The 26,090-nt window shown below is 42.6% G+C and overlaps 1 protein-coding gene across 6 annotated transcripts in view; it reads right to left on the reverse strand.

Annotated features, from left to right (window-relative positions):
• The window catches only part of SFSWAP (splicing factor SWAP), a 113,351-nt gene that overhangs the window by 55,967 nt on the left and 31,294 nt on the right, over positions 1–26,090 (reverse strand). For 4 of the 6 annotated variants that reach the window (XM_079956545.1, XM_079956548.1, XM_079956550.1 and 1 more), the window contains 5 exons: positions 18,252–18,498; positions 16,450–16,581; positions 15,997–16,090; positions 5,618–5,789; positions 2,229–2,462 (listed from right to left, as the gene is read on the reverse strand). In XM_079956545.1, the coding sequence (XP_079812671.1) occupies positions 2,229–2,462; positions 5,618–5,789; positions 15,997–16,090; positions 16,450–16,581; positions 18,252–18,498 (879 nt within the window). The remainder of the gene's footprint in view (positions 1–2,228; positions 2,463–5,617; positions 5,790–15,996; positions 16,091–16,449; positions 16,582–18,251; positions 18,499–26,090) is intronic. The other 2 variants (XM_079956547.1, XM_079956546.1) reach the window with 2 other exon arrangements.

Below are 26,090 nucleotides of genomic sequence, written 5' to 3' on the forward strand. Positions count from 1 at the left end.
ACTTTTAAATGTGCTTAATGTAATTTGTGACTATGCCAAATGCTTGCTGAGATGAGGAGGACAAAAGAAAATAGCAAACTCTCCCCCGCCCCTGGGTCTATTTCCAAACCCAGCAAAGAGAAGACTCTATAGGAGTGGTTCCCAAAGTGTAGTCCACCAGCCTCATTCAGGTAGTCTGCTGTGGTGACTAAGTTTTAGCATATATTGTTATAATTGATAAACGAAAGGTAGAAAAATCATTAAGTGATCCATTAAGAGCCTCAGCAATTTTGAAGCAGTGGAGGTTAGGGGTTGGGAATACCCACAACTGAAAATATGAGTAACTGGAACAAGACGTTCAGAATTACTGATGGACAATAGTTTACAGTGGGATGGACAATGTGGTAATTTAGCCACTTGAACAATGGAAAACATGGAACTGTGGGTGGTGAATCCCAAGCTGTAAAGAGGTAATTGGTCAAATTCAAACCACATGCCAATGAACTTGAACTTATAATGCCTTAAATACCACTATTAGCTGAATGAAATAGCTTAATTGATTTGTGGATTATATGTTTCTTGGATTGTGGATCATGCTATTATGGATTAATGGGATTGCTCTTTTACAGTAATTTACATGGGAGTAAGCTCCAATGAATTGAATGGCTAGATTCCAACCCCTGCCCTTGAAAGAGCTCTACTGAATGAATTATCAATAATGACCAGTTAGACCCAGGATGATATTCACATGCTGCTGATTGCTGAAAAGTGGGCAGAGAAGACCCAGGTCTCTATAGCAGAAGGCCAAGGACACTGCCCTCATCAACAATTTATTTGCCCACAAGTTGAGCATCTCTTCCACATACCTCACTCCTGCCATTTATGTGGCATGTAGATTCTGAAAAGGCAAAATGTAAGCATACCAGAGCATACTGCTTGAGCCATTACATGATTATATGCTTCTTCTATGCAGCATTAAAGCAAATAGCATTGGAGTACAAAGCACAAGGGCAAGGCCATGGAGGGCTGCACCAGGAAGATATGCTTGCCAATTCAGGGTCTCTAAATTAAGTGGTATGAGCTGGAATTTGCAGGATGTGCTGCCCTGCTGACCAGATAAAGACAGGTGGCAAGGTCTTTGTAGTTTTGCCAGGTTTGGCCAAGTAGAGGCTTCATACTGGTGGTCAGTCATAGGGCTCTTTCTGTCCCTGAAAGCCTCTGAGGCCTGAGTGTGCAGTGTTCACAGCTGCCAGGTTAGCTCACAATGTCAGAGGTTCCTAACATTCTTAAATGAAGCACTGAGCACTTGCAGGGAGAACCCAGCCACCTGGCCTAGTTGCTGAAGGAATAGCACCTAACCAGGAGAGTAATACACTAATCTGAGTTTGTGCACCCACAACTCCATTGTATTTCATAACAGCCTGGGATGCAGTACAGCCCTGGCCTTACAGATGAGTCCTCCAAAATTTAACACTGCCTCAGAATATTTCAAGACTTTGAAGAAATATGAAGTCTGCATTTTTAAGTTGTGTACTGATGGCTATAGTAATACAGAGTCTCTGAAGTTATGCTGCCAAAGTGATGGTGGTAATACATTTTTGTGACAGCTACTACCCCAGACCTGAAGGAACAATTAAAACCCAATTTGTTTAATTATGAGAACATTACAAGACATATAAAATTGTTGAGTAGGAGTTTACAGACCAATTCTTAAATGTGCTTCCCTAGCACCACACACTAGATGCATGACTAAGACTACAGCTGCTTTGACAATCAGCACCTCTGAAACACAATCCATTTTTAGTAAAGGAAAAAAAAAAAAACATGAATGAGAAGACGTTATGGTCCAACTCAGCTCAAAGCTTGCAGTGCACGCTGTGGCCAATTCACAGCATTCCTGGGGCCTTTGTACTCCACTGCTGACAAGCCCCTGAGCATGAAGAACAACATTTCAATGATTACATCTAGTTAGTATACTGGATAATTTTATTCAACTCAGAACACCAGCAATTTATTTGTATCAGCCATAGGCCACTGTAGTTTACAAAAAGAGTTCCAGAATTCAAGATTTTTTTAAAAACCAAATCGTAACTATAAGACATAACAAAAAGTAGCAACTCCCTGGTTTTTTCTGTTTACTATCCATTTCCTTCCCTTTAAGCCCACTATCAAAACAAGAAGTCTGTCAACAGTACACATTTACAAGCTCCAAGCATTTCCTCTCCTCTCCACAGTGCTGATGCATTTACCTTGTTTGGCTTCCAGCTCCTCCTGTGTCAGCTGAGGCCTCTTCTCTTCAGCAGCCCCACTGGACATGGCAAATGCTGAATGGCTGTTTGAGGTGCTACTGGCATTCTCTTGGCCTTCCTTGCCTTCTTCCCCCTCCTCGTCGCTGTCATCATCAAGTTTCACACGGTTTTTCTCCAAGGGGAGCATGTCATTTTCTTTGGCCCTGATTGCAAAGCTTATTGGTGCAAAGGATGCTATTAAAAAGGAAGTGACAACTAGTGAGATATTGTTGACTAGGCAATCTATGAATCATTTTGCAATGAAAACAGTTGCACCTGTGCAGAAGAGGGGAAGTAGCAGTAGGCTAGAGACAACTCCCAAGATGTGCAGAGAACAACAAATACTTTGCTAACACCGCCCCCCCGGAGGCTCAGTGAAAGCTGGCTTTGCTCAGTGGTACAGAATGCTATTTGCAGGGTGGGGCATAATAGAGTATCCAGAAAGCAGGTACAACTGGCTGGCTTGAAACCTGAACAGGAGCATTCTACACTGCAACGTGCTGCCTTGGGTCCCATCTGTGCTACATTGTGCAGCTGATGTAGCTTTCTAACAGAGGCTGTTCATCATTGCTTATGTAATAGTAGTAGTAATAGTAATTTATTTACACCCCGCCCATCTGGCTGAGTTTCCTGAGCCACTCCGGGCGGCTTCCAATCAAGTGTTAAAAACAATACAATATTATGGTTTTATCTCATTGTTTGTCACTTTGTGGATCTTTATGGCTTAAAAGAGGATTTCAAATATTAAACAGAACAAATATTGAAACTAATAGTCTGCTATTTACTTCTATAGTTGTCTTAACAATCAAAACCACTGATAAGAAGGGTGGGGAAAGGATTACAGGCTAGGAACTTGGTTTTAGTTCACTCTTGTCTCTAGAGAAAAGAAAAGAACTAAATTGCAGTGCCCTGACTTCTTGCTCCTTTTCTTCCCCTCTGCTGACTGAGTGTTCTGTATAGCACATTCTTCTGAGGCTAAAAATCATCCTGCTGAACAGGATGGAAGAGCCTGAATGTAAACCAGCACCAATACATCTCTCTCCACCACATTTAAATGGTCCCGTAAAAACAGTGGAAAAACAAATGATCCCCTTAAGTTGGTGGTAGTGAGGGGAATCATTACCTTACCCTCATGGTTAAAGGGTAAATTCTGATCTGAGGATTTGGAACTACTATAAAAGCCTTTTTAGAAGGCAGGGATAGAATGAAGCTTGCTTTTTAAAGATAATGTCACCTGCCCCTCCTTGCATGCATGCAAGCAGTTGAAGCCTTCCTTATAAGCATTTGTGCTTTGAGCCCTAGCCAAATATAGGCAGCCTGCCTTTGTGTTTTGGAAAAAGAATTATGAACGGGCACAAAGCATTTAGAATGGAAACTTTATAGAAGCCTTAACCGTGGAGGCCGCTAGGGCTAGCTCTATCACTCATTTATATAGCAGTCCTAACAGGCAACTGCTTAAAAAGCTTTGCCTTGTTCAGTCTTGGTAACGATTCTCAGGCAATTGGTAAAATGGAGCTGACAGAGAGATAAACTGGCCGTGAATGCCTGTAATGCCGTTCTGCTGCTGAAGCTTAAGCAATTCTGGCCCATCAAACTGCTTGGATGGGAGACTCCCTGGGAACCGTACTTAAGGTACTTGAGATTTTTGGAAGGAAAACAAGGTATAAAGGTGGTAAGCTGACCCAGAATATGAAACCAGGTTTTCTAGATTCGTCTTTGATAGTCTAAAGAGATCTAGCCACACGTAACTCCCGCTTTATACAACCTCTACCATTACTGATTTGGAGAGGGCATATACATCAGTGATAATAGCACCTCAATTGCATGTACAACGTCCCAGGTTCACTCCTTGGCTCTCTAGTTAACAATATGTCAGGTAGCAAATGACAGAAATAAACATTCTTCTGCTGGGGACCCTGGAGAGTCATTCCCGGTCTGAATAGAAGATATCAGGCTAATTGGGCAAATAGTCTAACCTGGTACTTGGCAACTTCATACATTCCTAATCCTCAAACCTGGATCCATCGGTTGAATTCCCCACCCCCCGCTAATGCTACAAACAATGTAATTCAATTTTTGGCCCTTTGTGGTTTATTATCTTTTCAAAAGGCCATTTTCAAACCTGACCTCTTAATTAGCCTAACCTACTTGCAACTAAAAAAAAACAAAATACTTTTTCACCTTTCCCCCACCAAATCTGACATCAAGAGGATTTGCTAGCTCACCCAATGGTACTTGGAAGATTTCATTTAATACCAGCCTACAAAAAAATAATTACTTTGAGGAATTAATTGCATTGCAGCACAGCAGAAAGAAAGGCGAAGCCTATGCATTTCCTCCTATCTACAGCATTTCACAGCTTGCCTTGAAACTGGCAGAAACTCTTGTCGTATTGGAACATTTGTTTCCACCCTCTACCGGAAATGAAAACTGATGAATGACTCCTCCATCACTATGATCCCCTCCCCTCCACCACCAAAAAGAAGCCAAACCATTTTACACAGCTATGGTCTGGCGGCAGCTTCCTCTAAATTAAACACGTGCAAGGGATTGCCTACACAAATTTCTTTCAGTTTAACTGCTGCCTGCTGTGAAAAGCTCCTGAAATTCAAAGGTTTGATTTTATTGGAACAAAGAATACAGGAGTTTCGTCTGGCAAGCGTTCTGATACTTATCAAAATAGAGTTTCCAGCTCTGTGGTGCTGCAATCTAATCACAGGTCACATGAATACTTGATGCTTCATTGAACCAAGTCAGGCCATTGCCCCCCCCCCCCCGGACTTAACAGAAGTTCTCTTGTGTTCCAGGCAGGCAGAAAGAAACCAATAATTTCCCAGCCTCGCTACACAACTCTTTAAAAGGACTGAACTTGGGACCTTCTGTTCCATCAGCAGCTGAGCTATGAGCCTCCGCTAAGCAGCTACACTACAGCCAATTCTCAAGCAGTCATGCTGCACTTGGGGAAATCATTCTCTGGAATGGCTTCGATAAAGAACTGAACTAATCTGTATCACCCTTCCCCAATCTGGTGCCCTACCTATGTTTTGGACTACAACTCCCATCAAACCCTGCTAGCACCAGGCTGCGGAAGGCTGCTCTCTATCAGCCTTGAATGAAAGACGAGAGATCTTTCAAGCAGATATGTTGTATTAAGTTGTATGATACTGAGAGAACATCAAGACATAAATTTGCATCCATTACTCAGTTCAGAGTTTTCCCTCCACCCTTCAGATGAGTGAAACATTCTTTAATGCTACTTTGGATGTATTTATTTGTTACACACACACACACACACACACACACACGGTGTCAGGGGTGTGTGTCTCTGGTTCCCACACCTACAGGCATACCTTTTACCAGTTTGCCATCATTGGAAATTTTAATGGCCAGTGCATCTTGTTTATCATTTCCTTGGGCAGCAGATTCTACATCTTCAGACATGTTGTCAGTGGGAAACTGGGCTTCTCCAGGTTCAGTGTTGGCAGTATCAGCAGGGACATCCTCCGATAAAGTTGCTACCTGCTTAAAGGCGGGAAAATACAAGACAACCTCACTTTCCAGCTAAAAATGAAAGCCCATGGAATACAATTAAAATGGCTGGCATTTTTAAAAAGCCACAAAGTGGCACCTCTTGGACAGAGCGGCACACAAAGCTCATAAAGAACTAGGTTTCAAGCACAGAACTGAACATACCACACAAAATCTAGAATATGATATCCCTTTACATTTCATTCAGGTTTCTATGTATTCTCAATTGAAAAGAACGCATCCCTGGGCTATTTTAAGTACTTCATAACTTTAAAGCACCTTTATAAGAGGTAATTTACATGTTCAGAAGCAGCGCAAAGTAGTCCTTCAAGGTCCTGTACTATAAAGCAGTACCATCATAGGAGTATGAACCTAGATGCTTCTTCCTGAGCAGTCCTGGAAAAAGAGTAAGGTTGCAATCCTACATTTACTTATCTTGGAGTAAGCCTCACTGAAGTCAATGAAGCTTACTTCTAAGTTGACATGATAGGATTGCACAGCACACAGAATTCCTATTGTGGGGCAAGGCAACAAAAATACCTCACAGATAAAGGACCCCCTGACCATTAGGTCCAGTCGTGACCGACTCTAGGGTTGTGGCGCTCATCTTGCTTTACTGGCCGAGGGAGCCGGCGTACAGCTTCCGGGTCATATGGCCAGCATGACTAAGCCGCTTCTGGCAAACCAGAGCAGCGCACGGAAACGCTGTTTAGATACCTTAACTCAATTAAAAGTCTGCACTGCATACTAGGTTCCATATTTGATCTTATAAATTTCAAAGCGGTCTCTGTACATCACAATGAGGAGACTGCTTCACATGTTACAGCCCCAATTTCTTACGCCAGCAAAATGAGGCCAAACATGCAATGTATGAGAGTGTATGATGTTGCTGAACTACAACTCCCATTAGTTCCAGCAAACAAGACCAATGGCTAAAGGAATTGTAGTTCAGCAACATCTGGAGGACCAAAGGTTTCCCCACACCCAATGAAGAGAATACCATATTGGCTACAAACAATGACCTGACATGTGCAAATCAGAGACATGGAATTTGATTCTCTCCTATCACAGTCCAAAATCATCTAACAACTGCAACACAGTGGCTTCCGTTCTTCGTAATACAACCATTACCAAACTGATACTAGCTGACCTGCCCATTTACTTGCTGTGAAACTTTCATTTTATGTACCAGTTATTAATGAGCTTGGAGATTTTTAAGAAAGCATAGCAGCAGACAAAAAAGCTTGCGATGATTCAAGTATATTTGACATTGCTATTTCATGCCCATTACGGTAGTCAAGAGAGTCATTAAAAAGCACTGTACTAACAGCTTTGCAATAAGAATGTACAATGAAAGTCTAATATACAAAATGGCTAAGCGTAAAGTTTTTCTTTTCTTAAAAAAATGTTGAAATCTTTAAGGAACAATCTTAAAGTTTAGTTTCACTTATTGGCTGCAGCTAATGATACCAATAAAATCTAAGAGTATTTTTGGCATGCAGTTTTAAGCGTTAGCAACTCCCACTGTTAGAAAAAAAAGATGAACACATAATAAAACTTCAGTAGTAAGAATTTATCTTCAGAAGAGAAAGGGGCACTTGAGTTAATTGGTCTAATTTATTCATGGCAGAGCAGACTTATGCCAGAGATTGTTTAGTGTGTAAAAAAAACCTCCCAAACGTATGATTTGTGAAACACTGGCAATGGAAGCAATTGAAAACTGATTCTGAAAGGGAGTGGGGGGAAATGTGAAGATTGCACAGACCACAGACTGCTATCGTTTACTCTAACTGACAGCAGCTCTCATAGGTTTCAGGCGAAAAGCTGGGAAAGTGCTGTTATGCTCAGTTCCTGTTTATTAGCTTTCCCATGGACAGCATCATAGGTCTCTGCTGCTCCTAGCAGCCTATTTCATCTGTTCACTGAGTAGATTCCTCTAATTTTAGCTGAATATTCAGAGTCCACCTCAAACTGTGCTTCCTTTGCTGCATGCAGGACAGCTTATAAGCCAGACTTTTTGTAATGCCCTGAAAACCTGCCAGCGTCATACACTGGTAAATCACTTGCTGGTTGGCCTCACACTGCAAAATTCTCTACATAACGGGCACATTAGTCATTGCACCAAAAAATAATTTATGGTGCTCCCACCCTTTAAGGGGGTTGTATGTAAACTTCCTGGCTCGGTTATCCTGCCTGGAACCATTACAGAGGAACAGCCAAGGTTTATAAATACCGTATTTTTTGCTCTATAACATGCACCCGACCACAACACGCACGTAGTTTTTAGAGGAGGAAAATCCGTAGGCATGCCACCCATAGGCATTTCCTCCATAACACGCACAGACATTTCCCCTTACTTTCTAGGAGGAAAAAAGTGAGTGTTATGGTGCAAAAAATACGGTAATTTAAATAAATGCCTGCAGAATTTATTCATCTACAGATTAATATCCTCTAAATTCAGACCAAGCCTCTCACTGGCTATTTAACACTCATCATCCATTCCTGCACTGAAATCTCCCAGCACAATCATCAAGAGATGTTGGGAAGCATTGGTTAATCAATTTCAAATGAGATTCTAGGGCAGGGGTCAGCAACATTTTTCAGCTGTGAGCCGTTACACCGTCCCTCAGACCATGTGGTAGGCCGAACTATATTTTGGAAAAAATATATGAACCAATTCCTATGCCCCACAAATAACCCAGAGATGCATTTTAAATAGAAGCACACATACTGCTCATGTAAAAACACCAGGCAGGCCCCACAAATAATCCAGAGATGCATTTTAAATAAAAGGACACATTCTACTCATGTAAAAACATGCTGATTCCCGGACTGTACGCAGGCCAGATTGAGAAGGCGACTGGGCCGCATCTGGACCCCTGCTCTAGGGAGCCCCATATTGTATACTGAAATTATGATATTTATAGAGTCTCTAGGCAGGACATACCGTAGATTCCGGCATATTAGGCGACTGGGCGTATTAGACGACCCCCAATTTTTCCTGTTAAAATATAGAGTTTGGGATATACTCGCCATATAAGACTACCCCTGCCTGCAGCCAACTAGCAGCAGCCCGAGGCGAGGCGAGGGAGCCCCGATTGGCCACAAAATGGCGGGCTGCGCTTACCAGCTGGTAGTTCTGGAAGTTCTGGGTATACCCAGCTTCTTGGAGTCCTGGCCGAAGCCGCGCACCACCTCACAGTGGGAAGGGGAGGCTGCAGTTGCTGCTGCTTCGGGATAGCTGCCTGCTATCCGGGGGGTCCCCATGGTGGCAGGGCAGGCAAGTGAGCAAGAGGGCAAGGGCTTGGAACGGGGTGGGTGGAAAGAGTTGCCGCCGGTTCTTCTCTCAAGCCCACAGCTACTGCCTGGCTGCCTCCCGCGCAGCCGTCACCACCTGCCACAACCATACGCGACGTATAAGGCGACCCCCGACTTTGGAGAAGATTTTCTGGGGTTCAAAAGTTGCCTTATACGCTGGAATCTACGACACATATCTATGCAAATTGATTCAGATCCCCTATGTCTTTTCAGGTGGATAAAGCAAGATGAACTGGATTCAGTTACCTGCATATCTACACTTAAACTACTAACCACCCCTAGAATAAGGCCACCTCTACTTTTTCCTTTCTTGCAAGAACCGATAAAATGCTAAATCCCAGTAGCTCAATTTCTGGAGCCTAAGACCCCTGTAAACCAATTAACTGAAATTGGGGAAAACTTCAAAAAGCCAAACCCCCAGATCCTTCGACTTGTAACCCCACCCTGAGATAATCTGTGACAACAATTTTAATGATATTCTTTGGGGGCCAAAGCATATCTTTTATGCCACCTGAGAAGGCTGCAATGTTTTCTTTGTTTGTGCTAGAGAGTGAGGAGGAAAGGAAGTGGTACTGGAATGAAGCAGATGGATTCAAGACTGGCCCTGTGATTTGCTACTCAACAACCTCCCACCTAATATTTGCTGGATGAGTTTATCCCCTCAAAAATCAGGTAACTCACTAATGGAAAACAGCAAGGTGAACTCTGCAGGTTTGTAAATCACAGATGTTTGAGCTTTGAGAAATGCCTGAAGTCAATGGTGTAAGTGAAATCATTACCAACATACTTTACTAACAAAACTGGAACCCTCTTTCTTAGGAACAATGAATATGAGCCATCAATGGTATTTTAGAACCTCAAAATGTTTTGAAAGTTCTCAATGGAAAGTCCTGTTATAAGAGGCAATAGTGGTTTTACTGTCACTTCAACAAGACTGGTGGAGAAATAAAGCGACTAAGAACCATTTAATTACCACAATGCACTGCTCAGAAAAGGCTCTCAGAAGCTAAAAAGTTCTTAAGAATTGATGTACGAATTGAAAACTGTACTTTAGAAAAAGTAATGCTCCTTTCTTTAAAAGGTTCTTTGACTGCCTCTAAGTAGCGATTAAAAAAAAAAAACTGCTACAAACAAGGTTTGAGGATTTTCAATTATGGAGAGGGGCTCATATTACAGGATTTCAGATTGTAGGCACTTAAACAATAATAATTTAAAGAACAGAATAAGCAGAATGCTTAGTTTTGAAGTTCCTGGAAGTGTTTAAATGACAGAAAGAAGGCAGCTCATGTTGGCCAGCACCTGGCAGTCAGCAGAAACAATATTTTGAATGGTATAACGACTGAAGTATCAAACACTGGCTTTGCCGATAAAACGCACTTCTGTGATTGATGATGGTGATGATGATGATAATTTTATTATGTATACCCCACCCATCTGACTGGATTGCCCCAACCACTCTGGGTTGCTTCCAAAATATATAAAAACTTAATGAAACATAACACATTAAAAGGCCTCCCTATACAGGGCTGCTTTTAGAGGTCTTCTAAGGTTATAGTGGGGACGCAGGTGGCGCTGTGGGTAAAACCTCAGTGCCTAGGACTTGCCGATCGCATGGTCGGCGGTTCGAATCCCCGCGACGGGGTGAGCTCCCGTCGTTCGGTCCCAGCTCCTGCCCACCTAGCAGTTCGAAGCACTCTTAACTGCAAGTAGATAAATAGGTACCGCTTTATAGCGGGAAGGTAAAGGGCGTTTCCGTGTGCGGCACTGGTGCTGGCTCGCCAGAGCAGCTTCGTCACGCTGGCCACATGACCCGGAAGTGTCTCCGGACAGTGCTTGCCCCCGGTCTCTTAAGTGAGATGGGCGCACAACCCTAGAGTCGGACACGACTGCCCCGTACGGGCAGGGGTACCTTTACCTTAAAGGTTATAGTGCTACTCATCTCCTTGACATCTGATGGGAGGGCATTCCACAGGGCGGGTGCCAATGCCAAGAAGGCCCTACTTTTCGTAGTGAGAGAACTGCCAGAAGGCCCTTGGCACTGGACCTCAGTGTCCAGGCTGGATGAAGGGGGTGGAGACGCACCTTCAGGTTACAGGGCCAAAGCAGTTTAGGGCTTTAAAGGTGAGCACCAAACTTCGAATTGTGCTCAGAAATGTAGTAGGAGCAAGGAAACACACTGGCAAAAGGGTTCTTTAACCCCATCATGCACCTCACCTGCTTACTCTTCAGAATCTGCCAAATAGGGCAAATGGGAACAAGCAACTTTGAGGAGCACAAGAGTGCAGAGGCTCCGCCAATATATATGGTTATAGGAGGGGAGAAGGAAACTGTGTAGAAGTTGTCTAGCTGATAGGCTGCACAACAGAAAGCTGCTATGCACAAGCCAAGGAGAAGGCGGTTGTGGTCAGTAGGATTTATATTGAGCTCCCAGGCTGACAGCTTAGAGACAGAGAAAATCAAATAAATGCATATAAAATTTCAGAAGTATTTTGATATGTCACTGTGGTTTAAGTTGCCTTAAAAACAAGCCTGCCAGCTGTGTGTGTGTGTCCACTAGGGATCAACCAGTGTATCTCCACAAGTTCTTCAACCATTTGGTGAGAGGCACGGCCAGGGCCTTGCATTCTCACCCTGCGGCTTAAAGAAGGTGAAAAAATACAAGAAGCCTCTCATAATATTCTTATCCAAAATCTCAGCATAGCTAGGAGTAAGGCATTACCTCTCTGCACATGCTAGAGGGTCTCACTTGTGCTGGGCTATGGAGAATAAAAAAGCCACAAGTGTCTCCCTACCCCTCATCTCTTCCATACCCCAGCACAAAAAAGAGAAACCTTCACCTCCTCCACAAGCCCTCTATGTGTTTCAGAGCGCTTGGAGTGGAAAGCCAAAACTGAAGCCACGCCAATGATAGTGGACCTCAGCAAATTCTCTATTCAATTTCAAGGAGAATGGGCTCATTAATGTTGAGCTTTTTTGCTTTGTTTGTTTTGCAAAAAACCCCAAAAGTTTTCAATTCCACCTTTGAAATCCCGGTAATGTCTGGGAAAATCCAGACGTATGGCAGCTCTATATTAATTTTGATAGCTATATGGAATTCTGTCTGTCTCTTAGTGCAGCTGCAGATCATTGAGCCTGGGCTTCCACAGCTTCCACCCATGATGAACGACCATTGGCAGGATTGGCAACAGCAGCAGCAGGTGTATACTATGCCTACGCTAATGTTTATGCTCTTGTTAAGAATGCTGTCTTAAATGTGCATATTATAGTTGACTTCCTTTAGTAACATTTTCTTTTGGAATTTTTAAGGTAATTTTTTTGTTAACTTTGCTGTGTTAAATGTGCATTCTGTAGTTGACCTCCTGTGTAATCTTTTATTTTGAAACCTTTAAGATATTATATCAGTTTCTGTTAATTATGTTGCTTTGAATGCATTGTTATTAATGCTTAGTCGTTTAGTTGTGTCCAACTCTTCATGACCCCGTGAACAAGAGCACGCCAGGCATTCCTGTCTTCCGCTGCCTACCGCAGTTTGGTCAAATTCATATTAGTAGCTTCGAGAACACTGTCCAACCATCTCATCCTCTGTTGTCCCCTTCTCCTTGTGCCCTCAATCTTTCCCAACATCAGGGTCTTTTCCAGAGAGTCTTCTCATGAGGTGGCCAAAGTATTGGAGCCTCAGCTTCAGGATCTGTCCTTCCAGTGAGCAACTACAGTGGTACCTCGGGTTAAGAACTTAATTCGTTCTGGAGGTCTGTTCTTAACCTGAAACCGTTCTTAACCTGAAGCACCACTTTAGCTAATGGGGACTCCCGCTGCCTTGTGATTTCGGTTCTCATCCTGAAGCAAAGTTCTTAACCCGAGTTACTATTTCTGGGTTAGCGGAGTATGTAACCTGAAGCGTCTATAACCTAAAGCATCTGTAACCCGAGATAACACTGTATTTGACTTTTTTCAGTAATGTTTTATTCTGGATATTTTCTTGGTTTAGAGATATTTTTCTTAAAAATGTAAAGTGGTACAGAAATGAAATGAATAATAATAATAAAAATTCCATGTTTCGAGGGAGTGTGCTAGTTGCTGGGGAAAGTTACAGCAGGAAAAAAGCTTTTGTCTTGACACTCTGCCTGTGGCATTTTGAAGGACTGACTGGCCACCATATGAAACAGGATATTCAAGCAGAGGGTCAATCAAGTGAAGATGATCAGTCCCCTGATGGTATTATCCTCCAGCGGTTCTCAATTTCTAAAATCTGGAAGCCTCTTTGCCTAGTGCATAGAGACATTTGTTGAATTGCTACAGGCAACAAACTATTTGCAAGTCTGGCCTAAATCCCCCCTGAGCCCTCTGGCACCTGGCCATTAGACCTACCTGATCATGTACTAGCACCCTTTACTCAACAGAAAATAAAATCCAGGTGGAAACTAAATAAAGGGCTTTTAAAAAGATCAACATGATTAAGTGAAAAATATATTAACTAACTATATTTCATCTGAAAACATGAGTTGCTATACACAGCATTTAAGTAAGTAGTGAAACTGTGTAACCCACTACTAATTTATTAGTACACCCACTACTTATTTCAAAACTAACCTCATCCACATTATGGGAAAATGTGTAAAATGGTTTCCTATCAACTTTAGTCTGCTTTATAAACATGAACTATTCAATCCAAATAAACTGAAAATACAAAGGTAACTCATGCACAGGTTTCATTTAATGGAACTCTTTGTGTCGGTATGCCACTTCAAAATGCTGCCTAGAAAAAGGTTATGCTGGGTATCTTTTCAGAGGGCAAAGAGACAACTTGGGCAATTTTTTTTTAGCCTTGAATACAATTTTATAGACTAAAACATCACATCTTTGCTGGAAGGGCATATGCAGTTTATTTCAACTGGTGGTTTGCATGGCATCTGTGAGAACATGGAGAGTTAATCATCAGTAGCACATAAGACACCAGGAGAAGCAAGCATAACTCTGCTCCAGCTGCTCCACAATTTGAGTTTACAAGTGGACACTTCACTCAGAGTGCACAATTGAATCCATCCTACATCTGCTACAGAACAGGTGGATCAATTCTCATATTCATCCTAGAGTATAGCAGTACCCTTTGAGCTTCTAAGGCACCAGCTATCTGTCCCTAATAAACAGGCACACACCCAAACATTCCCCTATGGCCCAAAGTATGGGACATTTCTGACTTTGTGTTTTCTTTCTGTACAGTATTGTGCAAATCCCAGTGGAGCTTTGAAATCAACAGAAGGGATATTTGTATGGGTTTCTATCTTTATCTTCTGCTAACCCATGACTCCAGTTGCTGCTCTTTTAGCTCCAAACCTCTCAACAGCCATAGGCCAGAAAAACCTGCCACAGAGATATCCGTGTATATCCAATATCTACATATCTGACTTATATCATAAGCCACTTTGGGAACAAATTTTGGCTGAAAAGAGTAGCTATAAACAAAGTGAAACAAAAACATGTCAAGGAATTAAACAGGCTTAACATCTCTATTGCAGCATGTTTCATTTTTGACCCGTACATTGCAATATTTAATTCTCTTTGATTTAAGATGACCAACACCTGATTTAAGATCACCAGCTTGGATTTATGCAATCACATACTAAAGTTTCAGAGTTACGATTTTCTTGTTGTGTCTGGCTTCTATTTATTTACAGAATTTATATCCCCTCCAACAGAGTGCTCAAGGTGGCTTTACTGTACAATAAAAGCAATACAAAAATAAGATTAAAACTAAATCACAGCGGAACAAGAACACCACACCTGGAAGGCAAAAAAACATCTAAAGATGAGGCAAGCCAAATGGTTCCTATAAAGAAAGGTGACTGTTCCACAGTCTGGGTGTTGTTACAGAGAAAGCACTTCCTTTTGCTTCACACTAGCTGTAGCTCAGCTGGTGATGGAACATGCAACAGGAGGTGGTATTTAATGTCTAAACCACAGGGTCTAGGGCTTGCCAATCAGAAGGTCGGCGGTACAAATCTCCACGATGGGGTGAGCTCCAGTTGTTTGGTCCCTGCTCCTGCCAACCTAGCAGTTTGAAAGCACGTCAAAGTGCAAGTAGATAAATAGGTACTGCTCTGGCGGGATGGTAAATGGCGTTTCCGTGTGCTGCTCTGGTTCTCCAGAAGCGGCTTTATCATGCTGGCCACATGACCCGGAAGCTGTCTGCAGACAAAATGCAGGCTCCCTCAGCCAGTAAAGCGAGATAAGTGCCACAACCCCAGAGTTGTCTGCAACTGGACTTAACGGTCAGGGGTCCCTTTACCCCTAAATCTATTTAGGAGGTTTAAAAGGTAATGACGAGCATCTTAAACACACATGCAAACAATCCAGCATTGAGTAAAGATTACACAGAAACAAAGGAATATGCTGCTTAAAATTTGCTCTGATCGACAGCATTTTGTTTTTTAACACTTTTAAAACATGTTCATGGAGGAAGGGCTAGTAACAGCTGCTACCCATGATGGCTAAGCTCTGCCTCAACAGTTGGAGGCAGCACCCATCTTAAAATCCAGTTGCTGGGAATCACAAATGAAGAGTGTGTTGCTGCACTCAGGTGTGCCTTTTGGGCTTCCCAGAGGCACCTGGTTGCTGGACTAGATGGGCCTGCAGGCTCTTCTTATGTTCTTAATGGCAGACCCGCATAAAATGAATTGAAGCAACTTAGCCTTTATTACTGGGTTCATAGTTGCATGTTGCTAGCTCCTGCAAGTTGTTTGGCAAGGAAAAGTGGGATATAATTTTTTTGAAATAAATTTACTAGAGGTGGTTTCTCTGTTCCTGGCCACTCTAGTCAGGTTCATATATACGTAGCATATGAAGCAAGATGTCACACTGTTGTTTCCTACTCTTAGAAGCCTACCTTTGAGCCGTCATTGGCCTCTTTCTGAAGGAAAAACTGTTTTTTAAATTCATAGTAGGCATTATACTGGTGCCAAGGTTGCAGGAACTCAAACCTGTTAAGGAACAAAAATGCAATTTGTGGAAAAACACACCACAACATAGCAAACACCAACCATCATTTAATATTCCAGTACCCCAAGCGCTGAAAAGCTATCTGATATTCTGAAATAGAATAATTTATGCCTAAATGCCCAGAAGGTATACATTCAGAAGCACAAGCTTCAAGATTCTTAGGCAATAATGCTTTATCATTAACTTCAAGTAGTCCCTTGAATTTTAATAAAACAAATTACAACACATTACACTCAACAGCTTTCTTTCCAAAACGGACTGTCAATAAGAGAGGGACAAGCTGCTCACTTATACCACATCATAAAATGAAGTAATTAAGAAAAAAGGCACTTGCACTCACCTTAGATCATTCTTGGCACGGACACTGGTCTCAAATTTAATCCCATTCCTAGCAACATATTCAGCTAACTTGTCAATCACGGGCTGGATGTCTGGAGGTGGGGGGATGATGGTAACCACAGAAGGAATTGTGCTGAAAAAAATAGCATTTTATTATTTACACAGGGACAGAACATAACATGCAGCCCTATTAAGCCAGAGGCGGCACTTACTTTTTAAAAATCACCACTGATTTTTAAGTTATGAAATATTTGATCCCCCAAAACGAGCTTATTAAAGAAGCCAGAGCTATCTCTTTTGCATTAGAAAAATCCAGGCAAATATTTAAAACTTTTTATAATCTGCCTAACATCACTTTATCTGAACAGGTCATTTTGGGGCACCAAGATTTATGGCTTTACAAGGTTAAAAAAGTTTTTCAACTGCAGTGCCGGGCAGAACGGAGTGAGAGAAATCTGAAGGCCTCTTTAAAACCATTCCAATTTCACAACTTTCATCAGAAAACAGCTGTATACGTGAAAGTTTCCTGTGCAATCATAAAGGCCAGCAACTTACTTCAGTCCAAAATATTTTCATGCATGCTGGTTTAAACCATTTATACAATCCTGTTACCATTTTACTATACTATCATTTTTAATATATTCCACTGTTATAACATGGTAAGGCATTCAGAGAACCTTCACAATAAACAGGAAGAAGAACAGAGGTGTTGGAACACCTTTTACAGAAGTACTGGCATAACCGCTGGTAAATTGTAAGTTGATGAGAATCTAAACAAAAGCCCACTCCTACTTGTGTAATGTGCTCTTAATGTCACACAGCTTATTGTTTTGCTAAATTAACACATTGACCAAGCAGAGATCAATTTCAAACAAGAAAACATTAGTGCTTGGAACAGATTTCAGACAACGATTAACTAGCTGAGGATTTATAATGGGGCCACAGCTACAATGAACTGAACAAACAAAGCTACAAGCCACTGCGGTCAAGGGAAAAAAAATGTTTATGTGTACTGAAAAGATTAATTTGAGAACTAGTAAACATAGAAAACACCCCTGAGTATGCCATGCATGAACCAAAGCAAGACAGAAAGGGTATGCTGACCATTTGGTGTTTTTTTCCTTAGACACATACCAAAGCCCAAACATCTTAAGGCAGCAGGGAGACATCCTTACTTCCAGTGAACATCAATTAACAGCTACAATTCCCTGTGATGAGGGATTGTTAAACCACTCTCGGAACTGTAACCCTGGGAAGTAAATAGCGGTCTCCAAAACCACTGAGCCTTTGGGCTTGCCAATCAAAAGGTCAGTGGCTCGAATCCCTGTGATGGGGTGAGCTCCCATTGCTCTTTCTCAGCTCCTGCCAACCTAGCAGTTCGAAAGCATGCCAAAAAGTGCAAGTAGATTAATAGGTACCACTCTGGCAGGAAGGTAAACGGTGTTTCCGTGTGCTGCTCTGATGTCAGTGTTCTGCTGCGCCAGAAGCGGCTTAGTCATGCTGACCACATGACCGGAAAAACTGTCTGCGGAGTGGACAAACGCCCGCTCCCTCGGCCTGTAAAGCGAGATGAGTGCCACAACCCCAGAGTTGTTCACGACTGGACCTAACTGTCAGGGGTCCCTTTACCTCTTAACAAGCTACAGCTTCCAAAATTCCATAATGATTTAAGGTGGCATCACAGTGCTGTAAATGTGTGGTGTCAATGTGGCCTTTGTTGAACATGACCTGGGATTTCAGAAACCATAGGAAATGCTTTTGCTCAAAGCAAAACTCAAAGGGTCAGGCAAAAAAATAGGGTACCTTGTTGATGTAGTCGTGGCAGGCATTACACCACTGGTGTCATCAGTTGCCTCTGAAGACGGTGGTGGAGTAGTGCCAGGAGGAGGTGGTGCTGTCATTGTGGCTACTCCTGTAGTGCTAGACACAGTCACTCCTGCTGGTAGTGCATTGTAATAAGTTGCCATGTCAATTCCTGGGGGTGGAGGGGCGAGGCAATATGATCCATCTGGCAGCATGTAGTAACTGTAATACATGGCTGCCACAGCTGCTGTAAAAAGAAAGGTTTATGATCAATATTTCAGGCAGTTTGAAGAGGGAACAAAAAATAAAAATAAAAATCAGAAAGGTCCCACAGCCCATCCCCTGCACTGTTGCTACCACAAGTGGAACATCGCTTATGTTAAAATTTCCAACTTCCTAATGCGTTATCCATTTTTCTTGTGCAGAAAATGAGAAATAGCATTTTGTCAACACATTCGGGTGAAATGAGGCAGACACATCCAAGGCCAAATGGAAACAGCACTGTAGTGAATGAGGAAGTGGAGAGACGTGCAAAGAATCTAAAGAAATTGCCATTTCCCCCCTTCACAACTTAATTCACTTTCGTGTGCCCTTTTAGGTGTATTAAAGCCATGCTTGCCTGATTAAAATTATGAAAATGTAGTAGCTTTCTTTCTGACTGTATAAAGTTATACAGCTAGGATATGGACTTTTCAGCATCATTAACATTCTGCACCAAGTAAAGGTAAAATTTGCATACATTGCCCAACACGAACAACATGCATATAATCCAGTATGTGTCTATTCTGGAGCCCTGTATTCAACCACTAGAACTCTCCCCAGCATTAATTTCAGAAGGCCTTTCAAGCATGCCTGCACAGTGCTCAAAACTTGCATTGTATATGCTTATCTCCTATATATTTGCTATGCATTTGGATACCTCTTAAAGGTTCAAAACAAAATTTTGCAGGTTGCTTCCTAAGATAAAAAAGCAGGACCACACTGATCTGGGGTGAGGTTCTTAGAATTCCTGAACCATGTTAGGTACAATGCCGCTAATACATATAAAGGAATCCAAAATTACTACACAGTTTTTATTACTACTTTCAATTAATCAACAATACAGAAATGTAGTAGCTCAAATTCAAATTCAAATTTATTTACGGCTATTAGCCCATAAAATATGTACAAACATAAAAGCACAGAAGCATAAAAAACCAATACATCTAACAACAGAAGGGGAACACCACGATGCAAGGGTGGGTCATTGAGCAGTGACAAATAACAGCTTGGGGCCCGGAAAGATCCAAGGGACGGTTCACAGAAAAAGGAGGACTGGAGACAAGATCCATCATGCACTCTCATCATAACTGTCCGATTAGTTTTTGTTGTTGTTGTTGTTTTTTGGTGGTTTTTGTGTGTGAGATAACCTCATTCAGGAATCTCGCCACCTGCAGAGTTACAGAAGGATCTGTATCCTGCAAAAGCAGTGCGGCATGTGACTCAACAGGCCTGCCAACCAAGCGCAGTAAAGCAGGACCCAGGAATTTAGTCCTAGCTATGCTATGTAAGTATGCTATGCTATGTAAGTATGCCAGCAAGTTAGGAAAACTCAGCAGTGGCCAGAAGATTGGAGAAGATCAGTCTACATCCCAATCCCAAAGAAGGGCAGTGCCAAAGAATGCTCCAACTATCGCACAATTGCACTAATTTCTCACGCTAGCAAGGTTATGCTTAAAATTCTACAAGGAAGGCTCAAGCAGTATGTGGACCGAGAACTCCCAGAAGTGCAAGCTGGATTTAGAAGAGGCAGAGGAACCAGAGACCAAATTGCAAACATGAGCTGGATTATGGAGAAAGCTAGAGAGTTCCAGAAAGACATTTACTTCTGCTTCATTGACTACGCAAAAGCCTTTGACTGTGTCGACCATGGCAAACTATGGCAAGTTCTTAAAGAAATGGGAGTGCCTGATCACCTCATCTGTCTCCTGAGAAATCTCTATGTGGGACAAGAAGCTACAGTTAGAACTGGATATGGAACAACTGACTGGTTCAAAATTGGGAAAGGAGTACGACAAGGCTGCATTTTGTCTCCCTGCTTATTTAACTTATATGCAGAATTCATCATGCGAAAGGCTGGGCTGGATGAATCCCTAGCCGGAATTAAGATTGCCGGAAGAAATATCAACAACCTCAGATATGCAGATGACACAACCTTGATGGCAGAAAGTGAGGAGGAATTAAATAACCTTTTATTGAGGGTGAAAGAGGAGAGTGCAAAATATGGTCTGAAGCTCAACATCAAAAAAACGAAGATCATGGCTACTGGTCCCATCACCTCCTGGCAAATAGAAGGGGAAGAAATGGAGGCAGTGAGAGATTTTACTTTCTTGGGCTCCATGATCACTGCAGATGGTGACAGCAGCCACGAAATTAAAAGACGCCTGCTTCTTGGGAGAAGGGCAATGACAGGCCTAGACAGCATCTTGAGAAGTAGAGACATCACCTTGCCAACAAAGGTCCGTATAGTTAAAGCTATGGTTTTCCCAGTAGTGATGTATGGAAGTGAGAGCTGGACCATAAAGAAGGCTGATCGCCGAAGAATTGATGCTTTTGAATTATGGTGCTGGAGGAGACTCTTGAGAGTCCCATGGACTGCAAGAAGATCAAACCTCTCCATTCTGAAGGAAATCAGCCCCGAGTGCTCACTGGAAGGACAGATTGTGAAGCTGAGGCTCCAGTACTTTGGCCACCTCATGAGAAGAGAAGACTCCCTGGAGAAGACCCTGATGTTGGGAAAGATGGAGGGCACAAGGAGAAGGGGGCGACAGAGGATGAGATGGTTGGATAGTGTTTTCGAGGTTACCAGCATGAGTCTGACCAAGCTGCGGGGGGCAGTGGAGGACAGGAGTGCCTGGCGTTCTCTGGTCCATGGAGTCACGAAGAGTCGGACACGACTAAACGACTAAACAACAACATGCTATGTAAGGGACAGTTGAACATTATATGTGGAAGAGATTCAACTGTAGTAGCTACTCTTGTCAAACCTAGTGATTACCCACGGGACGGTTATGATCCCAGCCCCCATCTGAAAAAAAGGAAAGGAAAAGAAAAAGAACAAAAAGATTTTGGGTAGCTACTCCCAGCCAACAGGAGAATAAGTTACTAGGAAACAAGTGTTAACAGCCAGCCCTTTCTGTTTAGACATGAATGTTTTTTAGGTGAGCATTTAGGATGATTATGAGAGGACCTAGAGAAGTAATCAGACTGGGCAGAATAAGGAGTAGGTTAAGAAACAAAAAAGGTGACAGTGCAGGGATTTGAAACCCACTACTATAGTAACTTTAACATTGGCACTGCAAACTGGTTTTGACATGAGTTGGCCACCTTAATGCAAAACAAATTTTGGGAACCCTTTTCATGGATGTCAAAATCAATTTTGCTAAAATGTCAAGAATGAAATTATAAAAGTGCATTATTCAGTCACTTTGGAACCAGCAAGAATTTCCAAATAATCCTCCCTTCCTTATCTATCATGTCCAGACTTGTATGCATACAGTGGTGCCCCGCAAGACGAACGCCACGCAAGACAGAAAACCCGCTAGACGAAAGGGTTTTCCGTTTTGGAGGCGCTTCGCAAAACGAATTTCCCTATGGTCTTGCTTCGCAAGATGAAAATGTCTTGCGAGTTCCTGCGGGGTTTTTTCCCTCCCCCCCTTTTCCTAAGCCCTAAGCCGCTTATCAGCTGATCCACTGATAAGCCACTTATCAGCTGATCCGCTAAAAGCCGCTAAACCGCTAATAGCACTAATCCGCTAAGCTGTCAATGGGCTTGCTTCGCAAGACGTAAAAACTGCTATATGAAGAGCCTCACGGAACGGATTAATTTCGTCTTGCGAGGCACCACTGTACTCTGATTTCATGCAGGCACATAAAAAATGCAGGATTCATTGTTCTAAAAATCTCAAGACTTCCCTTAGCTTTCCAGCCCTTGTGGTTGCCAAAAAATAAAATAAATAAAAATTAAGATGCATGGGATGTGCTTTCCAAACTCTCCAAAGCCAGAGGGATGGCTGATTAACTATTCTTGTTTTGTGGGTGGAGCCCCGGTGCCCTGACCTGCTTCCTGCCCCCCTTCTCATCTCTATCAAAACCAGACTAACATATGCAAAATAGCAACTGCTCCAAGATAAGTAGCCTAACCTAAGTAATGAGTATGTAGGTGGGTAAAATACATTAGAATCATACATTAAACAGGCTGACTTTTTGTTGTTTGACTTCAGTACCAGGCATGCCTACTGTACACCTGTTTCTTCTGACATTAATATTGGTTTGATAAAAGCTAGGTGGCTGAAGCCCTATGATTTGAATCACCAGGAATCATGTAAGGTATAGTACTTCTCACTAGAAACTTAATTTTCATCCCATGTTGGCTTGTATCCTCAACTTGCAAAAGCAGCTGATACTTGTGTTAGTTGGTGTTTCCCTCTTTTCCCACAGGGCAGCTGATTGTGATTTTGTCAGTAAGACAGAAAGTTACCTGTCAAGTTGGTTTGAAAATGTGTTATTCAACTTAGCTTAAGCTAGATTGCTTGAGGGACGCAGGTGGCGCTGTGGGTTAAAGCCTCAGCGCCTAGGACTTGCCGATCGAAAGGTCGGCAGTTCGAATCCCTGCGGCGGGGTGCGCTCCCGCTGCTCAGTCCCAGCGCCTGCCAACCTAGCAGTTCGAAAGCACCTCCGGGTGCAAGTAGATAAATAGGGACCGCTTACCAGCGGGAAGGTAAACGGCGTTTCCGTGTGCGGCTCTGGCTCGCTAGAGCAGCGATGTCACGCTGGCCACGTGACCCGGAAGTGTCTCCGGACAGCGCTGGCCCCTGGCCTCTTAAGTGAGATGGGCGCACAACCCCAGAGTCTGTCAAGACTGGCCCGTACGGGCAGGGGTACCTTTACCTTTACCTAAGCTAGATTGCTTAGAAGTCAGAGTGGGAAAATGTTTGATTTCTTCCTAAAAGCCTTGCAATTTTGATGCATCAGCTCTGGATGGTTCTGAAACATGTATTTTATTTTTAAGGCTTCCAGGTACCCTTTGTTTACTTAAAATTCTCATGGAAACCTCACAGATTGGAGAAAGCTTGCTTAACAAGCAATAAGATATGTCATAAGCTGCCATGGGAGAAATTTGATGAAGGGCATATAGAAATACTTTAAATAAAAATAGGTACGTGTGTCAGGTTTGTTGTTGGCATATATAGCCTTTCTGTGCTATGGCTGCTAGCTTTACTTCAAGGAAAACTGGTTCCCCTGGAATCCAGTAGTTAAAGCATGAAGCCTCATCCTTTCCAGGCAGAAGTTGTAGCATTATTACATTTTGGGGCAAATTGTTTTTGTCCGCATCTTTCCTTGACAAGCTTGTGAGCATAACAGCTGAAGGCTGACCTTTTTCTCATCTCTTAAAATGAAGTTTCTAGATGACTTGGTACTGGTAAATTCAATTCATTTTAAGATGCTGGGCATGGAACACTCTCTTGTGACTCCACATTGCTTACTTTAAAGGATTGTGGTAGAGATGTGATTATCTTTGAGCAGGGAAATCCTTAAGCAGCAATTGGGCTGTTCAGATAAGACAATTTTGAGTGGGAAACTCATCATACTCGATATATGAAAGATAGATAATGTCAGAGTGCACACAGAAGTTTTAGGTTTCCTGCAGGATCATTTTTCAGTAACTTGAGTTATATTTGGGTAAAGGATATACTCCTAATACCCACCTCCCCTCCCCAAGCAGCTGCAGCAAAAATTATCATTTGGTAGAGAAAGAGATATTTGGGTTTTTTAAATGACCAATATGTGGGGAAGTGCTGGGGGCAACAGTCACAAAATGGCTGCGATGGGGAGCATGGCATAATACAAAATCAGAGAGACAGCCACCCATGACGAATTCTGGACCACACAATTTGAGAAGGATATTGACAAGCTGGAACATGAACAGAAGAGGGTGACCAAGATGAAAAAGGGTCCAGAAACCAAGCATCGTGAGGTTGAGGGAACCTGGGTATGTTTAGTCTAGTAAAGAAGAGTCTGAGAGGAGATTACAGAATCATAGAGTTGGAAAAGACCACAATGATCATCTAGTCCAGGGGTCTGCAACCCGCGGCTCCGGAGCCGCATGTGGCTCTTTTACACCTTTGCCACGGCTCCAGGGCGGATACTAGCGAGGGGAGGAGGCGCATTGTGCACCCCGATACTCCTCACTGTGACGGGCGCTGTACTGGCTGTGGCGTCGCATGGGGGCGGTGCGTGCGTTAGTCACGCACCATCCCGATGTCACCTTCCCGCCCGCCCACTACATTATAAGGGGCATGTACGCTGGTCACTGCATTGAAAGGGGGCATGTATGCTGGTCACTGTTTTGAAGGGGAGTGAAGAACACACACACAAAAAAAGGTAACTTGTTAATTTAACGTTTATTTCTATGAGGAGGAGTAATTCTGAGGGGTCAAACAAAGAAATAATAAAAAAGTGACAAAAAAGTTATTTTTATAATGACGAGTTTTGCGGCTCCCAGTTTTTTCTTCTTTGGAAACGGGTCCAAGTTGCTCTTTTTGTCTTAAAGGTTGCAGACCCGATCTAGTCCAACCTCCTGAAATGCAGGAATCTTTCGCCAAACATGGGGTTTGAACCCTGAGATTAAGAGTCTCATGCTCTACCGACTTATCTTTCATGATAGCCATCTTCAAATATCTAAAGTGCTTGTCACATAGAAGATGGAGTAAGCTTGTTTACTCTTGCTGCAGAGGCTAGGACCAAAACAATTGAATTCAAGTTATGAGAAAGGAGATTCCAACTAAACACCAGGAAGAACTTCCTGACAGCTGTTCAACAATGGAACAGACTCTCACAAGAAGTGATGGACTCTCGTTCCTTGGAGGTTTTAAAGCAGAGATTGAATGGCCACCTGTCATGTATGATCTAGTTGAGATTCCTGAATCGCAGGGGGTTGGACTAGAGGACTCACAGGGTCTCTTCCAACTCTACAATTCTGTGATTCTATGAGCCTTATACTTATCAAAGGAAGTCAGCTATGTCCTGTTGGTCCTGATAACATAATATTGATTTTACACGTACATACACACTCGCTGTAATTGTGTTGTAGCAACACGGAGCTTCCCCACAACCAGGATAACCACATCACACTCATTCTCATTTCACAGAAATCACTTAGAAGGTACCTGCACATTTCTTTAGGGGCAAGAGATTTACTTTAAGAATAAAATAAAAAGAAAGCTTAGGGTCTGGAGCCCCTGCCCATGAGCAGAAGTGAAAGCCTTTGCGGGTCCCATTGCATCTATGGGCACTGGGTTGGTGACCCCTGACCTAATCCACTCTCCCTGGACTTTGACTTTATCTGCCTGTGATTATGGGAAGTTACTTTCTCACCATGTTTTTGATGATCCCCTTTAACTGGAGATACCTGGACTGGGCCTGGGACCTTCTGTATGCAAAGCATGTACTCTGCCACTGAGAGATGGCTTTGTCATGTCAAGTGGCAATGAATTGTGAATGGATATTTGCTGAATGACTGTTATTTTAATAGGGAAACTTTTTTTTAAAAAAAATAGTCTTTGAGTTAATGTTTGCAGTGGCAGAGTGTTGGCTATGTAAGTTATTTAAAAACTGTAGTCTGTTCTCCCTCTGCTACCAACGTTCAGTTTTATTGAATAATTCAGTGTTACTGTGTTTGCACTATAGATGCCAAAGTAGCCGACTCACCATACAAAATTCTACTTTTCCAGCAAGCAAAAACAATATTTTGGTAGAGATTCATTGTCTCTATTCTTGCAACACTTATACTGCTGTGTG

Source organism: Podarcis cretensis (genome assembly GCF_951804945.1).
Source record: "Podarcis cretensis genome assembly, chromosome: 16".
Lineage (NCBI taxonomy): Eukaryota > Metazoa > Chordata > Lepidosauria > Squamata > Lacertidae > Podarcis > Podarcis cretensis.